This window comes from Parasteatoda tepidariorum, chromosome 3 (genome assembly GCF_982258835.1).
Source record: "Parasteatoda tepidariorum strain Cologne lab strain chromosome 3, Ptep-v5.0, whole genome shotgun sequence".
Lineage (NCBI taxonomy): Eukaryota > Metazoa > Arthropoda > Arachnida > Araneae > Theridiidae > Parasteatoda > Parasteatoda tepidariorum.
Window position 1 is genome coordinate 19865203 of NC_141757.1, and position 21281 is coordinate 19886483.

At 30.1% G+C, this 21281-nt stretch overlaps 1 protein-coding gene and 1 pseudogene across 2 annotated transcripts; both read left to right on the forward strand.

Moving 5' to 3' along the window:
• The first annotated feature begins 1968 nt into the window (after positions 1 to 1968).
• LOC147813217 (iripin-8 pseudogene) lies at positions 1969 to 5211 on the forward strand (annotated as a pseudogene).
• A 5372-nt stretch (positions 5212 to 10583) lies between these two features.
• On the forward strand, positions 10584 to 19202 carry LOC107436515 (intracellular coagulation inhibitor 2). Of its 2 annotated transcripts, none has more exons than XM_016048267.4 (2): positions 10584 to 10733; positions 14843 to 19202. In XM_016048267.4, the coding sequence occupies exons 1-2, from the start codon at positions 10722 to 10724 to the stop codon at positions 15965 to 15967; spliced, it is 1137 nt and encodes a 378-aa protein (XP_015903753.2). In that variant the 5' UTR covers positions 10584 to 10721; the 3' UTR covers positions 15968 to 19202. The 2 variants fall into 2 exon arrangements, with proteins under 2 accessions (XP_015903753.2, XP_042901045.2); XM_043045111.3 differs by lacking the exon at positions 10584 to 10733 and adding an exon at positions 10757 to 11401.
• Positions 19203 to 21281: the final 2079 nt, after the last annotated feature.

Below are 21281 nucleotides of genomic sequence, written 5' to 3' on the forward strand. Positions count from 1 at the left end.
TTTTAGAAGTTACGAAGTTTATTCTTTGTACCAGTATTTTTGAAAACTCAATTGTTCTATATCATCTTTAGCTCAGTTATAATCTTCTGCACAAATATCACTGCATATCATTTTATTCCGATTGGCCTAGCGGAAGGAACACTAGAGTTGCATATACCGTAGAATTTTTTATGACTATCTTAAATATTCCAATTAAACCATAAAATTTTCTTTCCTTCAGAACTATTCTTACTGGATGCTATTTTTTTCGCATGCGAATGATATCCATATAGGTGATAAATATTTATCTGCGAAAAACTCGCCTATTAATTGGCATTCGAAAAAAATCGCACCAAGTGTAAAAATTTCGCAGGCAGAGCTTCGATGGCTCTGAGGATAGTGAGCTCACCTTTAAACTTTGTCTTCATGAACGCAAATGCGGATTAATACCTTCATAAAAGTCCTCCACGAAGGCTAGTTAGCTAAAATGTTTGATCCAGAAGTTTTGGATTAGGTTCAACATAGCAAGACTACGGAGTTGACATCGATAGTTCTAAACCAAAAAATGGACCAGCTGATTATAAAATGTAATAAAATTTTGTAGGAAAATTTTATATTTTAAAATTATTGAAATATTTTGTAGAATCGTCATGAAATTTTCTGGTAACTGTAATATTCATTTCAGAACTTAATTTATTATAACTTAACTTAGCGTTAATTATGTCGAATGAAGAAATTGTTACAGACATACTGTATGCAATTCGAGAATTTTGTACTTAATCTACAACATCTCATGCTTAAAAAAACCATTCTTTCTCCCTAAAGTTATGAAATGCATTGAAAATCATATGTAATAAATTTAAGTTGTCGAAAGTTTTTAAGCAACAAAATTTGTAAATGCTTGCTTATCGTTGTTTTTAGTATATTATTTTCTTTCTTGTTCAAAAATTGAGGTAAAATAAAGGTTCTGAATAATTTCCAAATTAAAGGTTTGCTAAAATACCGTAAAATTTGAGTTAAATTAAAGAGCTTAGAGCAGGGATCCCTAACCCTATGCCCGCGGGCACCATGGCGCCCATCGATCTGTCTAGGTGCGCCCGCTGCTTGTGCCCAACGATAAAATACAATATTTCAGTTTTCTATTTTCCCATTAAGTGATATGCAAAAATTAATGCGGAAAATTACTACAATTGTTACACGTAATGAAAATTATTACCGAAATAGTTAACTTAATTCTAGCAGATCCTTTGCAACTTCGACTTTTCAAGGCACTGTTACAAAATTCTGATGATGCTGACTTCATTTTACATACTGAAGTAAGCTGGCTCAGTAAAGGCAAAGTACTTGAGAGATTTATACATTTAATCAAAGCAATAAAAAATTATCTTGCAGCCAAAAATCAAATATTTTTAGAACTAACAGATCCTCTCTGGCTAGGAGATTTGTCTTTCGTAACAGACATAATTGAAAAACTAAATAATTTAAACTTGGAGCTGCAGGGAAAAGACAAACTTATAGCAAGAATGAGAAGGCTATACACTCGTTCAGAACATTAGTTTTCTGGATATCACATTTGAAAATAAAGTCTCTTTTGCATTTTCCAAACATGAAAAAAATGATAGGTGACAGTGAAATTGTCTTATTAACATTTGTCATCAACCTCCAATTGCTTCAAGATCAATCTGAAAATCGCTTTTAACAATTTAATATCATCGAGCCTATGGTCACCTTTTCTGTAAATCCTTTTACCATCAAATATGCGTAACCGAAATAGCAATATGCATTTCAGAATGTCTTAAAGTTAGGCGAGAAGAAGTGGAGATAGAAATTTTGGATCTTCAGAAAGACATTATCCTCAAAACGATTATATCAGATGAAAAATGCTGGAATATAGTTGACAGAAATAATTTTCCATTCTTAAAAAGAGCAACATATAAAATAAAGTAGTTTTGTAGTTTCACATACTTGTGGGAATCATTGTTTTCGACAATGAATTCAAAATATAGATCCCGATTTACAGATGAACACCTTGACGATCGCTTGCAAGTAGGAATTTCATCATGTTCTCCCAATTATGAAGTGATGGCCAGTGAAATGCAATGACAAAGATCACATTGACTGTATTTTATAAATAATTTTTATACTTCGTATGTTTTGCAAGCAATTCAGTAATCATTTATTTTACACAAGAATATTAATACTAATTATATTCATATGTTAAATTAATTTTTAAAATTAAATTTTGTGTGCGCTATATGTAGTGTTTGTATTATTACCTATGTCTACCAACTATAAATTTATCTTGAAAAAATAAATGGTTCCCGCCATTCAACCGATATTCTGGTATTCGCTCTTAGGTACAAAAAGGTTGGGGACCCCTGGCTTAGAGCATTAAAATGATAGGCCACATATTTTTCGAAAGGGGACATTTGTACATCAAATTTATAATCTTTAGAATTATTTCCATATATATACTGCACAGTCGTCCTAAGTTTTCAATTTCGACGGCATATTATGGCCTACATGGAAATCGTGGTATTTTTCATGAAAAAAGCTCTCCTGAATATTTCAAAAATGTGGATTAGTATTGTATTGCTACAGGCGTTTTACTTGAATTAGTAACATTACGTACCTAAAACTTTGAAAGCACTTTTCACCCCGAATACCTTATTTCATTTGATTTCAATTGTTAAGAGAAAATTCTATTGGATTTTGAGCCACAAAAGAGGAAGGAAATTATAGTTTCATGCACCCTCTATTAAAACAAATATTATTAGGCTGTGAGCCACAATATAAAAATTTGATTTTTCAATTCATCGACATAAATGAATAAACTGTCGAAATTGAATTAGGTTATTTAACAAATTTATTGATAAAAAATTTTTAACCGTTATTTTAAACAAATAAACTTCCATAATAAATTTCAGAAGAAAATATTTTTAAAATTTTTGATAAAAATGAAATATTATTTGAGAATATTTAGGTGGTGAGTTTAATTGTAAATTGCGTATTAAGTTTTCATCAAACTTGATAATAAGATGCCCCAAATTTGTTATAACTAAACCTAATATATTTGTATATTCATAAATGTACGTCATTCTCTATGTTATGTTGTATCCCTCTCAATTTAGAGGATTTATATTTTTTTAGTGGATTACAATTAAATGTGTACCTAAACGTAATAATACTTCTTGTTTAATATTAGGTAATAAAGAGAACTGAATGATAATCAGGAAAATGACCGAATGCACAAAATATAATATTTTTGATATCTAATAACTCATTTGTAAAAATAATTGTGGTTATGTCTCTAGAGCTATACTTAACCAAAAATTGAAAAAATCTCGCCTATCTAGCAAATCAAATTCATTTCTTTTTTAAATCGTTGTATTTTCTAGAACAACAATTAATTAGGAATTTCTCTGTCTTTTAGGTGTTAGAGGATCTTTTTATGCCACTCAAAATGCATAAAAATCGATATCCATTAAAATATTTCAAAAAAGGAATGTATTATTTGCTTACATAAATTAAAAAATATATATTTTTGCATGTGTGCACCAGAAAGCTATCATAAACAATTTAAAAATTAAATTAAATTTAATTTTTATTCTACTTTTGATATAAAAAAAAATTAACGTTTTCAACGCCATTTAAACTTTTAACCAGAAAAAAAACCCTGAAAGCATTATACTTTTTATTGCATTTTAAAAGTTACATATGGTATGAGAACAAAAAAAGATTATTTTCTTTAAATAATTGCTTTTAAATAATTTCTTTTAGATAAAAAAAAATTCTTCTGCTTAGCAAAGAAATATTAATAAATTATAGCCATAGATTAGCTTTAAAGATGCCTCTTTTGTTCTTGTTTTGTGATATGTCGATTCAATATGACACGTAAAAAGCATTGTAATTATTTAAAGTTTAAAATTGATGACATTTAAAAGCAAAATGCCATTTTTTTAATTTATTGTATAGATAAAGAAGTGTGGACGTGCACCTTCTTATTTTGAAAGCCACTGCATTCAAAATATATTTTCGAAATAATTGATATTGCGAAATAATTATGAAAAACATTTTTTTTCCTAGGAAGGGACATGTTGCGGCGCAACCAATGCAACTTCTCTTGCTGTAGCAGTTAATAATTTGGGGTTTCAACTCGGCAAATTACTGGCAAAAGAAGACGCAAATGTTTTTATTTCTCCCCTCAGCATCTCAAGTGCTTTAGCTATGGCCTTCTGTGGAGCAAGAAATGAAACTGCTCAAGAAATGCGGCAAGTCCTCGGTTATGAAATAGCCAGCATTAAGAACGAAGAAGTCAAGCACTGTTTTCTGCATCTTTTATCAGAGATGGAACAAATTAAAGATTCCTGCACTTTAACAAGTGCTAACATTGTTTTTAGTCAAGATGGATTCCCTCTCAACGAAGATTTCGTTCAACTTCTTGAAGATTCATTCAAGGCCATGACGCTAAATGTTGACTTTTTGAATGAATCAGATAAGGCTGTTCAACAAGCTAATGATTGGGTGAATGAAAAGACAAATGGAATGATTTCAAATCTACTTGATTCCCTCGACCCAGCCACAGTGATGGTTATTTTGAATGCAGTTTACTTCAAAGGTGTCTGGATGCATCAATTTGACCAGGAAGATACTTATGAGCAAGATTTTTACAACAATGGTTTGGAAGTTAATGCAAAGCGAGTTGAAATGATGCACTTGAAAAAATCATTTCTGTACACTGAAAACAAATCTTTCAGCGCCATTCAGTTGCCTTATGTGGGGGAAGAAATAGTTATGTCAATTTTTCTTCCCAAAGCTCGTGATGGTCTTGATAAGCTGATGACCGACGTATCCACAGATTTCTTGCAGGCTGTTAAATCGAAAATGCGAAAAGTGAAAGTTGAAGTTGCTTTGCCTAAGTTTCGACTGGAATACTCAAAATCTTTGAAAGAACTATTTCAAACTTTGGGGATAAATCGTGCTTTTTCAACAAATGCCAATTTTGAAGGTATAAGTAAAGCGCAAGGCTTATTGATTTCAGATATAATTCACAAGGCTGTTGTGATTGTAAATGAAGAAGGAACTGAAGCCGCAGCTGCAACTGCTGTTGTTATGATGAAGCGCTGTTTAAGCATGGATCCTCAATTTTTTGCTGATCACCCGTTTTTCTTTCTCATTTATAATTTGAAAACTGATATGACATTGTTTATGGGAAAAGTCAACGAGTTGTAATTACTATACAATACTATAAAATTTATTACATAATTGCTATTTTTAATATTCTAGTGCTTTTTAAAGTATAAGATTTCACTGCTGTTTTTAGTATTGTTGCATTTCATAAAAATATCAGATTCTCTGCTATTTTATATATCTGTTGTGTTTTTTACAATATAAGATTTCATTCCTATTTTTAATACTGCTTTTCGTATAAAATATGATATTCTCTGCCATTTTAGTATTATTAATTTTTAATAAAAATATGAGATTCTCTGCCATTTTAGTATTATTAATTTTTAATAAAAATATGAGATTCTCTGCTATTTTTAGTATTGCTGTGCTTTATAAAATATAAGATTTCACTTCTATTTTTAATAGTGTTATGTCTTCTAAAATATGAGATTCTCTGCAATTTTCAGTATTGTAGTGTTTTTTAAAGAATAAGAATCACTGCTATTTTTAGTAATTGTGTTTCATAATATCTAAGACATTGTTTTTCAATGTAGCATATTATATGGAAAGGCTTGAGTTCTCACAAATTTCACGGATGTAGCAAATTTAACAATGCATCTTAGAGACAAGCTTGGATTAGTATTACAATGTTTCTTTGAAAATAGGATAAATAATTTAGAAACTGTTAATGTCAAAATCAACTATATATTAAAGCTAAATAATTAGTTCATTGATATTTTTATGGTTTAATAAAAATCACTGATTTAAAACAATGATTTTACGTCACTGATTTAATAGAAAAATTATTTATAATTTAAATTCCCGAAGTAATTTTCGGATTCATGTACCTCATGTACCACAAAAATGACCAACAAATTAAATAGTTAATTACAGAAAAACAAAAGGAGATTTACTGTTATCTGTGATGAAAAACCTTCATTTTTTAGCCAAATTTCGAAATTTGTTATGAAGTTCTCCAACAAGTGGCGTTATCCAACTGAGAAAAACTACATTTTCAGGAAACCATCATCTTCAAAAAGGTACAATGTGAGGACAAAATTAGCATCTGTAACAACACACATCTTAGTTGGAATGGATTGATATGCCACAGAAATTTTTTTTATAGTTTTATTATAGTTTTCCATCTTTTGACGCACTTTGTAGATTTAAAAAGTTCGTAAAAAAAAAAAAAGATTTTCATTAGGAGACCTTAGTGTGAAAAATTGCTAGTTTCATAAATGCAAGAAAGAATAGATATTTTTTCCCCCTCCTTTTAATTTTCTTTGAGATTTTTAAAATCGCTTGTTCTGTTTTTGGACACCAGGTATAAAGTGTTAGGTAGTTCATACGGAACCCATACTCTATGGATGATGCTTTCAACACAAAAGGAAACATAAAAAAACACAGTAATTTGATCCTGTCTATTTGCGTTTTGAATGCCTAAATTATCTAAATGTAACTAGTTTATAACGAGGACTGATGCAAGCAACTGATTTTGTTGTTGTCTGAACACGTAAGTAAACAAAAGAATGAACTTAAGTTTGATATGATTCATACGACATTAATTGTTTCATTCGATTCTGATAAATTAAAAATAGTCATAAATATATAGATACAGATAGATAGATGGATAGATAACCGGCCAGGTTGCCGTGCGGTTAGAGTGCCTGACTGCGAAGGCAATGGTTCCGGGTTCGAATCTGGCTCTGGGTATGATGTTTCTCTCGATGTGTTGTCCTCTGTTGCGTGTGATGTGTGAATGTGGCCCACCCAATGAACGGATATTTGTGACAGTGTGGCGTGGGTAATGTTGCTCGCCTCCGTGACTTAGATTCACAACAGATGCCCACTGGGTGACGTTAAATGAGCAACACTTCCGCCATCTTCCGAAGGGAAGAACGAAAGTTCAGTACCTGCCGTCAGAGAAATATATATATATATATATATATATATATATATATATATATATATATATATATATATATATATATATATATATATATATATATATATATATATATATATATATATATATATATATATATATATATATATATATATCCTCGTACATGTTGATCGTTGTTGAGTTTTAATTTGTACATATTTGGGAAAACTAGTATTAAGGAATTAATAACAATTGACTCAGGTAAAAATATGGCGAAACAATAGAATGGAAACAAAAAACCTGGTAGTATAATAAAGATGATGATTAATAATGCTCTCAGGTGTAGACAATAACATCTTGAGCAATAGTTAGATTACACGAACATATTTCTGTATTTTAAAATTTGAATAACTTTATAATAACAGCGTTCTTGCGGTCATGTATACACAAAGTTTCTTTGCTAAAATAAAATGTTTTATTATTACTTTCGTATTAGTGTTTATTTTTCTGTTTTCATATCTTAGATTGACTCTAATTTTGTGAATATAGAACCGTGTACATCTCCGTAGTTATTTATGTAAAATCCCAAAATATGAAAGAAATCAATGAAAAGTTTTCTGGAAAAAAAAAGCTAATAAAAGATGGAGAGTAGAAGTTTAAATAAAATTATAGCTCTATGATCCAATTCCAGGCTCTGTAAAAGCCATCGGGTTGGGAGACACGGACCTTACTATTGAACAAAATGCATATCTTTTTTGCATACAAAAATGCTTTTGAATAAAATATATTTTAAGATAAAGTGAATATGCAACTTTAACTCTATGGACAACGGTGTTCCTTTTATGTACTTTTTTTCTGATGCTCTAATTACAAGTAAACACACACGCACGCACACACACACACACACACACATATATATATATATATATATATATATATATATATATATATATATATATATATATATATATATATATATATATATATATATATATATATATATATATATATATATATATATATATATATATATATATTACTATTTATTAATTATAATAAACAGTCTAATAGTAATTAAAAAATCTGTTAGATTCAAGGAAATAAATTTGTTCTAAAATATGACAACCAAAAATACTTTTGAATTTTCATTGATGAATTACTGTTTCCCTTAGATCTAAATAACTGCAAATGTTCCACTGACAAATTATTGTTCTCATGCTAGCCATGTTTGGAAAATTTTACTTTTAACCTTTAACACAAAAAGGGAGACCGATGTTCGTATTTTATAACCAAATCTTAACTTTTATACCGTGCAAATGTATAGAGAAAGAATTGAAAACTTTCAGAAATCTTTGTGAGAAATTAGAATGTGTCACTTAAGAGAATTGATACCTGCGGGCTTGGCTTACTCAAAATAGAATGGAAAGAACAGTTGCTAATGTAAACAAATGCCAAGCCCCAACAGCCTGTAGATCGAGATACCTACACTATAGGGCGGTTTTCAGGAGAACTAGACATAAGTCTCACCTCGTGGCGGGTACTATGGTTACAAGGAAAAGTCACATCGAATAGGGGTGTGGGGTGAATAGTTTTGTCTTGATCTTGGCATAGGTCAGCGTGAGTAAACTAATCGAATCCTTCATTCCTCCATTGCACCCCCATTAGAAATGTGCTCTCGCTTGTTAACATAGCGGCAGACAGTTCCAGACTTTTTATCTATAGGAATTGTCCTGAAAGCAGCACTATACGTCACTTGCAGGTATTCCATTACAATCAATAAGCATATGAAACTTCCAATTTTGTTACTGGTGCTGCCATCTAGTAATGATTATATATATAAAAAATTTGGAGAATAGTATTATATGCAAAATTAGCTTTTAAGGCGACTACCATGCTAAATTTTTCTAACTTTTTTTTTTTGAGATAATTCTGTGTGTATGGGTAATTTTTTTTCCTTCTAATTTAAAATTGTACATTAACCCTTTGTCATTTCCAAACCGAAGTTAATGTTAAATTTTAAAGAGAATAATTTACTAATTTAAATCATGGTAGTATTTATTACTAAATTTTTTCCCGAAGTGTCGTTTGTGTAGAGTAAAGAAAAGACATTATTTTCATTTTAATTGCATTTAATATTTTATTTTCATTTAATATTACTTTATTGCTATGCTAAACAAATCAATGCTAAGCAAATTTATGTAAAAATAAAGATTTACTTCACATATGTGTGTTTATAAGTAAAAATTATTTTTAGTTTGATATATATATATCTAAACGTTATTTGCTCGTAAAGTTAAAATAATTTTAAATGTAATGAACAGAATACAATTTCAATTTTAATAATTCCATTTTTAACTTAAAGAAGTTAAGATTAGCTAAATAGACAAAATTCTCAATCATTATAAATTTAGAAATTTATATTTTTCTTCACACGATCTCTCTTCAGCGAAAGTTTCTTCAACAGGCAGGTTTTTGCTAAAATTGAAATTTCTCTAACTCAAAAAATTTTTGTAAAGTTTTACTTCTGAATTTTTTATTATAGAAAAAAATGGAATAGTATTTTTTTCTTCGTTTTATTAAATTGAAAATAAGATGCCGCCATTATTTACGTGAAGTTTTAAATGTTCATAGGCATTAAATTGACAAATGAAATGGGCTACAGGTGGCGGAGACCTTTAATATTCGCATGCTTTAACCATTAGCATGGATTGTGGAGAGTCATAGAAGAAGGAAATACGTTAGTTTCTCTCTTGATTTTCATATAGATTAAAATCTTTTAAGTTGGCAAATTATATGGAACTGAAAACTACATCAAACATAGTTCTAAACGAAAGCATCATGGAAATTTAAAAAAAAAATTTTTTATTAATTAAAAACGAAAAATAATAAGAAAAGGAAAAATATCGTAGTACGTGAAAAGAGGAGTAGAGGGAAGGGAGAAGGGCCAAAGGCATGGAACCGTTCTTGTTTCAATCTAACAAATGTATGTTAGTTTGTTTCAAACTAACATGCATTTTCAAACCCAAAGTGATGTCTCTTTCTGTACTCCTCTTTGCTTTAACATATTAAATTTAATCAAATAAATTGCCAATCTCACAACATGCACTTTTGTTCACAGCTGCAAAGGAATGTGGTCCCGCAGTGGACTGATCGTTAAGACGCGGTTCCCAGCAGATCACCGAAGTCAAGCATCACTGGCTACGGTCAGTGTGCGGGTGGGTGACCACTTGAATCAGTCTGCGTAGGGACCGAGGGTGTGCGGTATTGGTCCTCGTTAAACTGTGCTACCGTAAAGTGCTCGACTTCGCGTGCAGGTCGTCGGGTCGGGGGTGCCATCCCCTCCGCAGAGGATCAAAATTGTGATGGCATGTCTTCGGATCATCTTCCGGCCAATACCGTCGCCAATAGCCCATTGTGCAGCTCTAGTGCGACGTAAATTAACAACAAAACAACAACAGCAAAGGAATGTGAGAAACTCACCAATCAGATTCTCCTATTTTTTCGACGTCGATTATATGAGCGTGAAATGCATGCAGTGTAAACGGTCTCTAATTTGTAAATTTTTCATTATGCATGCCAAGTTACCGCCATTTGAGCCGAATTACTCAGCTCAACTCAACTTTTGTGAAATAGTTTGAAAACTATTTTTTTTTGGTAGAAGAAGATGATACAGAAGAAATGAGAAATAATGGATACTGTAGTAAGTGAAAGTGTTATTAAATTTGTGTATTCTTTAGACTGTTTTTTGAGCAATTAGTATTAGATGTGTGTGTGCGACTTCTGTTATTAATCTTTTGATTTCGCATTAGGCTTAACGTACTACGAAATTAGGAATTGTTACAGCAAAACAATCTTAGCTATTTTTTAATTTCAAATATGAATACCAAACTTTCCTTTTTGTTAGGTGTAAAATATTCTTCATGCTCTTTACACACCTGGGGATATTTCCGTATCATTGTTAAGACTTGCGATTATTTTGTCGCAATCCACGATGCCGAAACATCTTTTTAAAACTACTGATATACATTAGAATATTTTAATGATGGGTGTTTCTACTCAGCACCAACTACAATTGAAGTGAGGGGGATCGTGATCTGTGGTAAAATAATTGCCAAATCTTAGCAACTTCCTGGCAGCGAGCCACGAGTTATACAGGGGTATAACTCATAGCCACCCCCATGCAAACATCTATCATTTTGTTTTTGTTTTTAAATTTCCGTTTAAAATTAATTTAGCGCCTTGTCAATTGCACTTGTTGTGGCAGATCACGATTCCGAAATATCTCCGACATCTTAATATTGTATGTACACACGAAACTTTTCCAGAGATGATTTCCAGAAGTTTCAAGAAATTATTGATCACATTTATGTATTTATAAAAAAATTTTATGCTTTATTTAGAAATATTAGAACTCGAATTTATGCTTGGCATCTCTTTCATTTTTAAATATTCTTTCTGGTAGAATAATAAGTGTAATTAGAGATAAAAGTAAACTTATGTATAATTCATTAAAATTATGCTGCATGTAATTTATTTAGAATTTTTTGAAAATATTGATGATTTAAATTCATAAATTCACTCATCTTTTTGAAATGTGTAATTTATGATTTTCGAGAAATTTTCAGGATTTTTCGGTTTGGCATACAATTGCCCCTGCTTTTCAGAATAATAAAAATATCTTATTTGTGAACATTCTGAAAAAATTTACGGCCTCGTCAGATGAATGTGATTTGTGCTTTTATGCCTTAAGTCCCGAACTAGACCAGTTTCTTCTTTTCCCAGTACTAACGTTTCATAAATTTAGCGTAACAAGATTTCTTTGAAGGACTGAAGAACATTTTGACTGCCAAAAACATTTATTACTCACTCTTAGATTACTACCTCATTCTCATTTGCTATTCATTCTCACATTAACCGTGATTATATGTTCTCTTACTGAATTGACTTTCAACAATTTCCACTACCATACCCATATCAGAACCTTCAGGAAATTTCACTCTTTTTCGCAGACACACTTCCCTACAAAGAAAATTCCGCAAAATTACAATTGAAATTTTTGGTAACCTGAGGCCAATCTCCTGATTCTGCACTGGAATCCAGCAGAGAATTGAAAATATCGTTAAATCGTTTAAGTTGTTCAATTATTTTTAATCAAATTAAACATTCTTTATTTCTTACAAATATTTCTATCACTTAGAATTAAACTTTAACTCTTAAAAAGTTTCGATTGTACTCAGGCAAAATGCGGACTCTGCAATATATGGAAAAAGTTGAGGAAAATGAGTTTCTAGAAAAAAGTTGAGAAAAAACATAATTTTACTTCAAGCCCTGGATTTGGCAGGGAGTTTTTATCCCCATAATATCTTATAAAAAGTGGAGTATTTCATGCCTTTGTTTGCAGTTGTACAAATAAGTAAAATTAGTTGTGAATTAACGAAATGAGTACCTTGGGAACTAAACACTGGGTGTTTTGCGTTCGGGTGACCACCTAACCAGAACATCTGCCCCCTCACTCCAGAGCTCAAGGTCAAAAAAACTAAGATGAGCACAAGTAGGCCTTGGCTGTCTATGGGCTGTAGCACCACTGAGTTTAGTTTTATATCAATTTGGTTGTTTTTTCAACACTTTTTATTTGAAGATTTTTTTTTATTTTTACGCTTCTAATATGATTATTCTTTACTTATCGCTTTTTGTGTATGGTAAAACAACCAATAAAAATGAAAGCTGTAGTTTTTAACTTTGAAGTTATATTTTAAGAAATAAAGCATTTTTTTGTTACTTTTTTGCTTTTTATTATTTCTTTATATTGTCACTTTTTTCTTAATGTTAAATTGCATCTGGAAAAGTTAAAATAAGATTTTAAGTGTTAAATTTTTCATTTAAAAATTAAGAACTATTTTTTTCTTTTTTTTTATCTAGCGTTTTCTTTCGACATTTTTATCTTCCAGCAATCAAAAAGGATTTCATTAGGGCTTGTATTTCTTCTATTTAGGATACTTTTCTATTTATTCTATTTTTTTGGAAATACAGTATTGGGAAGATTGGAGATGTTAGGGCTTTAAAATTTTCGTTCAAGAATATTTGGTACTCGGTTGATTTTATTAGCTGAATATTAGGTATTCCAACAAATCACTATTTGACTCCTGATCCCAATTACTAATTTTGATAAAATGTTGTATTTTGAAATTGGGACATTTTTTAATCAGTTTATTTATGTAAATAATAAATTTCCCAGCTTTATTTTTACTTATTAAAGTTCATTTGATCATTGTATTGAATCAACAATTGAATAAATAAAATAATGTAAATTTTACGCATTATCTTTGATTAATTTATAAAGTAATCTCATGTTTGCATTTTTTTAATGCTTAATTCACTTTTTTTATCATAAGTAATATGTTAATGGAGAAAGAAGGAAATTCTTCAATTACTCTCTCCTGTATTTTTTCCCCTCATTGCCTTTTTATAATTGTTATTATTTAGCTTTATGAAATTTTAATGTAAACAAGAGGTGCACAACCTGTGGCCGCTAGCTCTTGATGTGCAGCCCATGGCAACATCTGAATCATGATAAAAACTACAATACTTTTCTTTAGGAAAATAAACTAAAAGATTGAATTTTTGAATAGAATAACACATTTAAGTATTTACCGCACATAATCTAAGTTATTGTAGTTTCTCAATCATTTTGTTGAAGCATAACAAATTATCTTCACTCATTTTTACAATTCTTTAAATCAATTATTCTTGAATTATTGTTTTTTATTATAAAATCAGATCACTTAAATTGCTAGTTTTTGTTATATAATTTAAGTCATTGATAAATCAGATTACTTAAATCACTCATTTTAATAATTTAATTAAAATCATTGATATTAAGTTGATTGATTTTAAGTTTTAATTAAATTGTCTTTAATCTTTAAAAGTATCCAGTGTTAAAAATATCATTTTTATTCAGTTTGAATTTTGTTGAACTTTTTTTCTGTACCTGAAATTTTATGTAAACTAACATGGAATTGTAAATAACTGTAAAAAGTGGTAATTCTATTTGTGCTTATATAAATCAGTGATGGACTCTGGAACTGTTGTATTATCTTGAATTTTAGTGTTTTTTTTTTTCTTTTCCATAATAAAACACTGATCACTGATTTTTTCCCCTTCTCTTTTATTAGAATCAATACTATCTTATTTTGAGACGGGTAAAAGTAGAAAGGTAAAATTCTCGGTAATAACAGGGGTTTGTCCAGGCCGAATTTACTACCGTTTAGCGGTACCTTCACAAGTTCAATTTTAGGTAAAACGGTAGTTTCACAAATTCAACTTTAGGAAAAACGGTAGTTTCACAAAATACTTTTTCTTGACATTTTATTTTTGTATCCCTTAAGAAACGATAAATCTATATTTTAACCATGTTTTTGTATTGATTTTTTAATATAATTTTTAATTTTTCACACATTATGTCTAAATTTTCGCAAAATAGGTACCTTTCACAAAAACCTAGACAGACCCCTGAATAATCTTTTAGAAAAATTCTTCATATTTTTATCAAGGAGAATATTCAAGAGTATTGTTTTTCAGTTTCGAATTTTATTGGTTTTCACTTTAACAAGCATACCTAAGAGCTATATCGTAGTCGGTTCATTGGTAAATAAATTTGCCTGAATTTTTTGTAAAATAGAGTATTTATAAAGTTTTTGATGGAATCTTTGTTATAGTACCAATTAATTTTTGTGAAAGCCTCTCCCCAAAAATCTTTTAGTTTATGTATAACTAAAAAAAATTCTAAGATAACTTTTTATTTTATTTTAGGATTCTCACCAAGCTATATCTGAAGCTATAAATTATTTAGGAATTAACCTTCTTAAAGAACTCTCGAAAGAAATTGGAAATGTCTTCTTTTCTCCATTTAGTATATCAAGTGCTCTTGCAATGGGATTTATTGGATCCAGTCATGAAACAGCTGAGGAGATGACTACTGTTCTTGGATATGAAGTAGCTAAAGTAGAGTCTGGAGATGTCAAAACTAGCTTTCACCATCTATTTTCTGAAATAAATAAAACATCCAACCTGTGCACATTGAATGTTGCAAATGTGGTGTTTGGGGATTGTAAACTTTCAGTTCAAGAGGATTTTAAAAGATCACTAAGAGATTTCTTCCATGCACTATTTGTAGATGTTGATTTTATGAATGATTCTGCAACAGCTGTGAAGAAAGCTAACGACTGGATTAAAACTAAGACAGAAAATAAGATTTCACATTTACTTGACTCTTTGGATTCTGACACTAAATTGGTAATTTTAAATGCTGTCTACTTTAGAGGGTTTTGGTTGCATGCCTTTAAAGAAAAATCCACTTTTTTACAGCATTTTTATAATAAGGGTTTAGATGATGAACCTAAGCTCGTTGAAATGATGCACTTAAAAGAGAAGTTTTTTTATGCTAACGATAATTCATTCAAAGCTCTCAAATTGCCCTATAAAGGTGAAAACTTAGCAATGTTATTGTTGCTGCCAAATTCACGAAATGGAGTTGATAAATTAGAACAACAAATAACGACTGAGTTCTTGAGACATGTGAATGAAACCTTGTGTGAAACTGAAGTTAAAGTGGCTTTACCAAAACTTCATTTGGAGTACTCAAAATCCTTGAAAAACGCTTTAAAAAATTTAGGTTTGAGACGAGCATTTGAAGCAGGTGCTCACTTTGATCAAATGTGTGACAAAGAAAACCTTTATGTGTCTGATGTAATTCACAAAGCAGTTCTAGAAGTAAATGAAGAGGGAACTGAAGTTGCTGCATCAACTGCTGTAATGATGAATAAGTATAGTAGAACTCATTGTGCTGAGTTCATTATTGACCACCCCTTTGTATTTTTAATTTATAATTGTAAGAACGACCTAATCCTTTTTATGGGAAAAGTTGTTGAGCTTTAGTTTTTGGTTTATGTTGGTCAGAGAAATATTTAATCTTGAGCTTTTCTTAGTTTTGACATATAATTCTTCATTTAATTCATAAAATGTAATTCTTATTAGTAAATTCAAAATCTAATTCTTAAAGAGTATAAATCTGTTTAAAATTAATTGAGAAAAGATCCTTGACTAGTTTTTTCATTTGAAAGGACAAATATTTTTTGTTATAGACAAATTGTTTGTTATAGATCTAAATATCTCTGCTTCACTTCCAAAAATTTTTTCCTTGTTTGAAGGTAAAAATAATAGAGGTGCCGATGTTAAGCTTGTAGTTAAATGTCAGAGAAACATTATATAAATGGTCAGGAAAAGTTTATCTTCTACTGTTAAAAAATACAGGGTTATTCTACAGTTCTAAAATATTGATCTTTTTTAAATTTTGAGTTCCCAATTTTTGTAATTTGTTTCTGTATCATTATTAGTTTACAGCACCTTTGCCTGAGTATGTTTAGCCAGTGCAGTGGTTTTACCCAAAATTTTAGTCAAATGTTTTGAAACAATTAAATGTGATCTATTGTTAATGATTTTAATTACTTCTTAATACCTTCCTGATATTCTATCAATGAGCTCCAATGCTTTCTGTTTTTAAAGAAACGATAGAACGATTGGTGATCAAGTATTTTTTATACTTAATTTTATGTTTGAATGTATTTTATGTTGACTTTTTTTTTAAGACAATCTTGAAAGTATGTTTAATGTAATTTACGTCTATATATATGTGTCGCGTATATTTTTGTTACATTAAATTCTTGCCATTTTATAGTGAAGTGGTAGAAAAAATGTCAGAATCTTGCCAAAAAAATTCTTTCGGGTTAAAGTTTAATATTAAGAAGCTGTTTGTTCTCATAATTTAATTTAAGTTTTATTAATCAGTATTTCATATTGTTAATTTATTTTTTAAAATTTATTTATTACAGATTCAGTTGTGTTCTTTAAGCTATTTATAAAGGCATTTATTAAGATGAATCATGCATCTTAATCACTATAATTTCTTATTTTATATTAAAATTTTACATAAAAATTTTTAAGATTCCCTCTATTGAAAAGTTTTAACAAAAGAGAAGAATATTTTGATATCTAGTAAAAACATTATCAAGAAGGAAATGTCACTAGTTAATTATTAGTAGTTACTAATTAATTAATAAAATAGTTATTCATTAGTAATGTATATATTTGAAATTTTTGTATTTTAAATTATGTCTTTAAAGGCTCTTTAATCCTGTTATTTACTATCTTAAAAATCCCCTTTTTTTGTTTGTAAATATTGGCAGTTCTGATGTCTTGTCTATTTTTTCTCATTTCAAATCTTTTTCTTTCATGATACTTGTCTCACTCTTATTTATTTTCTATTTGCATAAAAATAGCTATGTGTGGAATTAAATCATTTATTAGGACTCCCACGGTTCAGAGAGAGCAGGAAAAACTTGGAATTGTCAGGGAATTTCATTTTAGCTCTAAAAAGCATTGGATATTCAGGGATAAATGCAATTTTTTACTATTAACCTAGGAAATTCCTATATCATTCCTGGAAAATAACCAGTCTTGGAATTATCAGTGACGATAAGAAGTCATTATGTTTTGAGTTAATAATTCTAGCATCAAATACAATTATTTTATAAAATTCCTTTTTAAGTTAAGTTTTCTAATGAAAAATTGTGAGGACTATATAAAATATAGTATGGATTTTTATTGAAATTTATCTGATGTACCTGGAAAAGTCAGGGAATTTTTTTTTTCTAAAATTGAGTGAAACCCTATTTAATTAGTACTACCATTTCAATAATTAATGGGTCCCGCAGTGGACTGATCGTTCCAAGCAGATCACCGAAGTCAAGCATCACTGGCTGCGGTCAGTGTGCGGGTGGGTGACCACTTGGATCAGTCTGCGTAGGGACCGAGGGTGTGCGGTATTGGTCCTCGTTAAACTGTGCTACCGTAAAGTGCTAGACTTCGCGCGCGTGTCGTCGGGCTACCGAAATGTGGGTGCCATCCCATCCACAGAGGATCAAAATTGTGATGGCATGTCTGCGGATCATTTCTCCGGGATGTTCCCCAGACCGTTGCCAATAGCCCATTGTGCAGCTCTAGTGCGACGTAAATTAACAACAACAAATTAGTAATTAATGGACATCTCTACACTTTTATGTGAAAAAAATCAGTGTGTGATCTGCATAAGGCTAGTCACCACTGTATATGTAATACTTAATATATTTATTGAGTGACCTTTTTTTATGTTGCTTTGTTTGTGTGAATTTAATTAAAGCATTAAATTCAGAAAATTACTTTAGACGTAAGATTAAGTAAATATAACACAAGATGCAATCTAGAAATATAATATTAAGTGTGCTTTGCACTCTGCTGGCTTTGTGGAAATTGTGGATTTCCATTTACTTTGTAATTGTATGATGACTATAATACATGTATTTAAAAAATGAGAAAATTTTATCTTTTAGATTTTATACCAATTTTCCTGGAATATTATGTTAGAGAAACTGCTCTAGAAATATTTGTTTTGGGTGAAATTTGGTTTTAGAATTTTCAACAATATTAACAAAGAATTTCTAAATTCTTTGCTAACTGTTGTAGATTACATTCTTAAAAAAAATATTATTTTTGACACCCTGAGAAAGTTATTACTCTTGTGGTAATTTAGATTTTCAAAGAATTCGTGGAAATGAAAACAAGAATTTATACAGTCTGTTAAAGATCAGTATTTAAGTACAGTTCAGAAATTTTCTTTATTGTTGCTCTTAAAATGTAATTTAGGTTTAACCTTGTATTTTGATTGAAATTAGTTAGAAGCTACCTAAATAGTTAATAGTAGGAAGCTTTGTATTTTGTGATAATTACCGGTAATCAATTTTTTCTTTGTTTTGTCAAATTTGAATTGTTTCAATTTTAGTTAATTGTATTTTAACTTTTTTTAAATTGAATATTCCATTTGCTATTTCCAAATGTTCCAAAATTAAAGCACTAAGCATGTAAAAAGTTATTTTCCTAAAAGATTTCAAAACTGTGATATAATTATTTAGATGTTATTTTTTATATTTATGAATTATTTGTTCTTTAACGCTGATATTTATTTACCATGTACATTGATAGGTAATTGCTATTTACAAAATGTTTTTATTCAGATTTATAAAAGATTACTATTTTTAAATTGTTTGTACTTGTTTTTAATAAAGTTCGAATTGATTTATTTTGATCTTTAGAGCTTTAAATTTATAGTTACATAGAAATACCTCTTAAGTTCGTTCCTTAGGTTTATCCTAGTTTTTCATAACTGAGGACTGCAGTGCTTTAGTGATTACAGTTCAGCTTTTGATAAACATGCTCAAGCTAATTCACTGATCGTGGCACTGATGCCACTAAGCTTAACAATCAGCTCAAATCCTCAAGGTGTTTGCCTTATTTAGGTAAACGCTGGTGTCGTTCACCAGGATAATACTGTTATTCATTTTAGTTTACCAGATGTGAATAATATTTATGAAATCCTTAGTTAAACTGTATTTTTCTGCATCAGCAATTTATTCGACAAAACAGAATTTTTTTTTTTTTTTTAAAAGGTTGAGCAGGAGCGCATGCGGGCTTATATAAAATTCTTTTTGAAAATTTAGATAAACATAGTTTAATTCCTAAATTTTTAAAAAGACGCTTGTGTTATGATGGTGTCGGTATAACAATCCACTTAGTTACATTATTCATCTTCACGCTTTTACTTTTTCTGTTTTTAACTTCATTTAAACACTGAGTTATGAAAATATTCTGGAGTTGGCCATGTTTCAGGTTTCTAATTTTGATCTCTTAAAGTATGGAAATTAACTTTCATAAAAATAATTGCTTATTCTTAGGTGTGTTCCTCAGGGGGTTTATCTTATTTAGGTAAACACGGGTGTCACAATCCCGAGGCGCCCCAGTGTTTCTCTTGCATTTTTATGCTTATTCGGCCTCCAGCGGCTAAATCAGTAAGCTTTTGTTTCGAGAGCTTTCGTGTCTAAATACCACTGTCTCCGTTGAATTTTGGTCAGAGTTCTCCGATACCTCCTTATGGCATGATTTGCACGCTCTTTTTTAAACTTTATTGCCATAAAAGACTTATTTTTCTGTTTTTTCACAAGCAATGAATGTTGGATGAGTCGTATAATGTACGATGATGATACTAAATTTTTCTTCTTGAGCAAAACCTCCACCTATGGCACATGCGCTAAGAGCGGAAAATTCATTTATATTGCTCAATTACTATTTAAATTCAACTTAAATAATATTTTTACAAGAACTTTCCAACATTTCATACAAATCTGTATTTGTTAAAATTTTGAATTCAGCTGCAGAGCCAACGTTATTGGCCAATTCTTTAACGATTCTCCAATTGCAAAATTATAATTGATTGCAGCCCTCTTTGCCACTAAAAATTGCCAACATCTTACTGTTCAGATAATGCTATTTTTTAAAAATATTTAACTACTCTACAATGTAGCTTTTACCTGTTCATTTTTCCACAGCATTAAACTGCCATCATTGTGTAGGTACGCTTTTTTGGCCGGAGTACTTGTAAAGTTATAAGCTGGAAATTACTTAAGATAAATATCCCAGTGTGGATTTATAGTGAAGAAACGAATCCTTATCCGAAAATAACAATTTTGCATAAAGAACCTATTTATTTTTATATATAAGTTGTGTAATTCATACATAAATATCTTACTGCTATCTAAGGCAGAAAATCATGTATATGAAGGTCGATTCAATGTAAGAGATGTGGCGTGTCGAGAAATAATGACCAAAATTTCATGTAGGATGTTAAAGCATCGAAAAGAGGGGGAAGCAATCATTTTTTAAGCTTCTATCCTATCGATTACTGTATCTATTTTCACGATTTCATCCTCTGTCCACCATCTAGCACAGAGTCACCCAACAACATTCATCTCACCAACGATCAACTCCGCGTATGCGACTTGGTAGTTGTACAAGCACCTCGTCGCACAACTTACTCAAAACGTGTCCTTGGTCCATAAAGGACCGCAGCGAGAACGAAATATATTTTTCAGTCGTCTGGGGTATGACATCAATATCTCGATCATCATTACCCAATTCCCTTATAAAAATAGGGCTATCGAAGCCTGATAAGTTATGAAAAAATACGGGAAGAAAACTTGGAACTTTGGCCATAAGATTACAATTGTTGCATGCTGCTCCACGGTATTTAGAGCTTGTGTGAGAATGATCTTTAACCTATAAAAGTTAGAGAAAAAAGAATTATAGTCTCATAGTAACTATATCA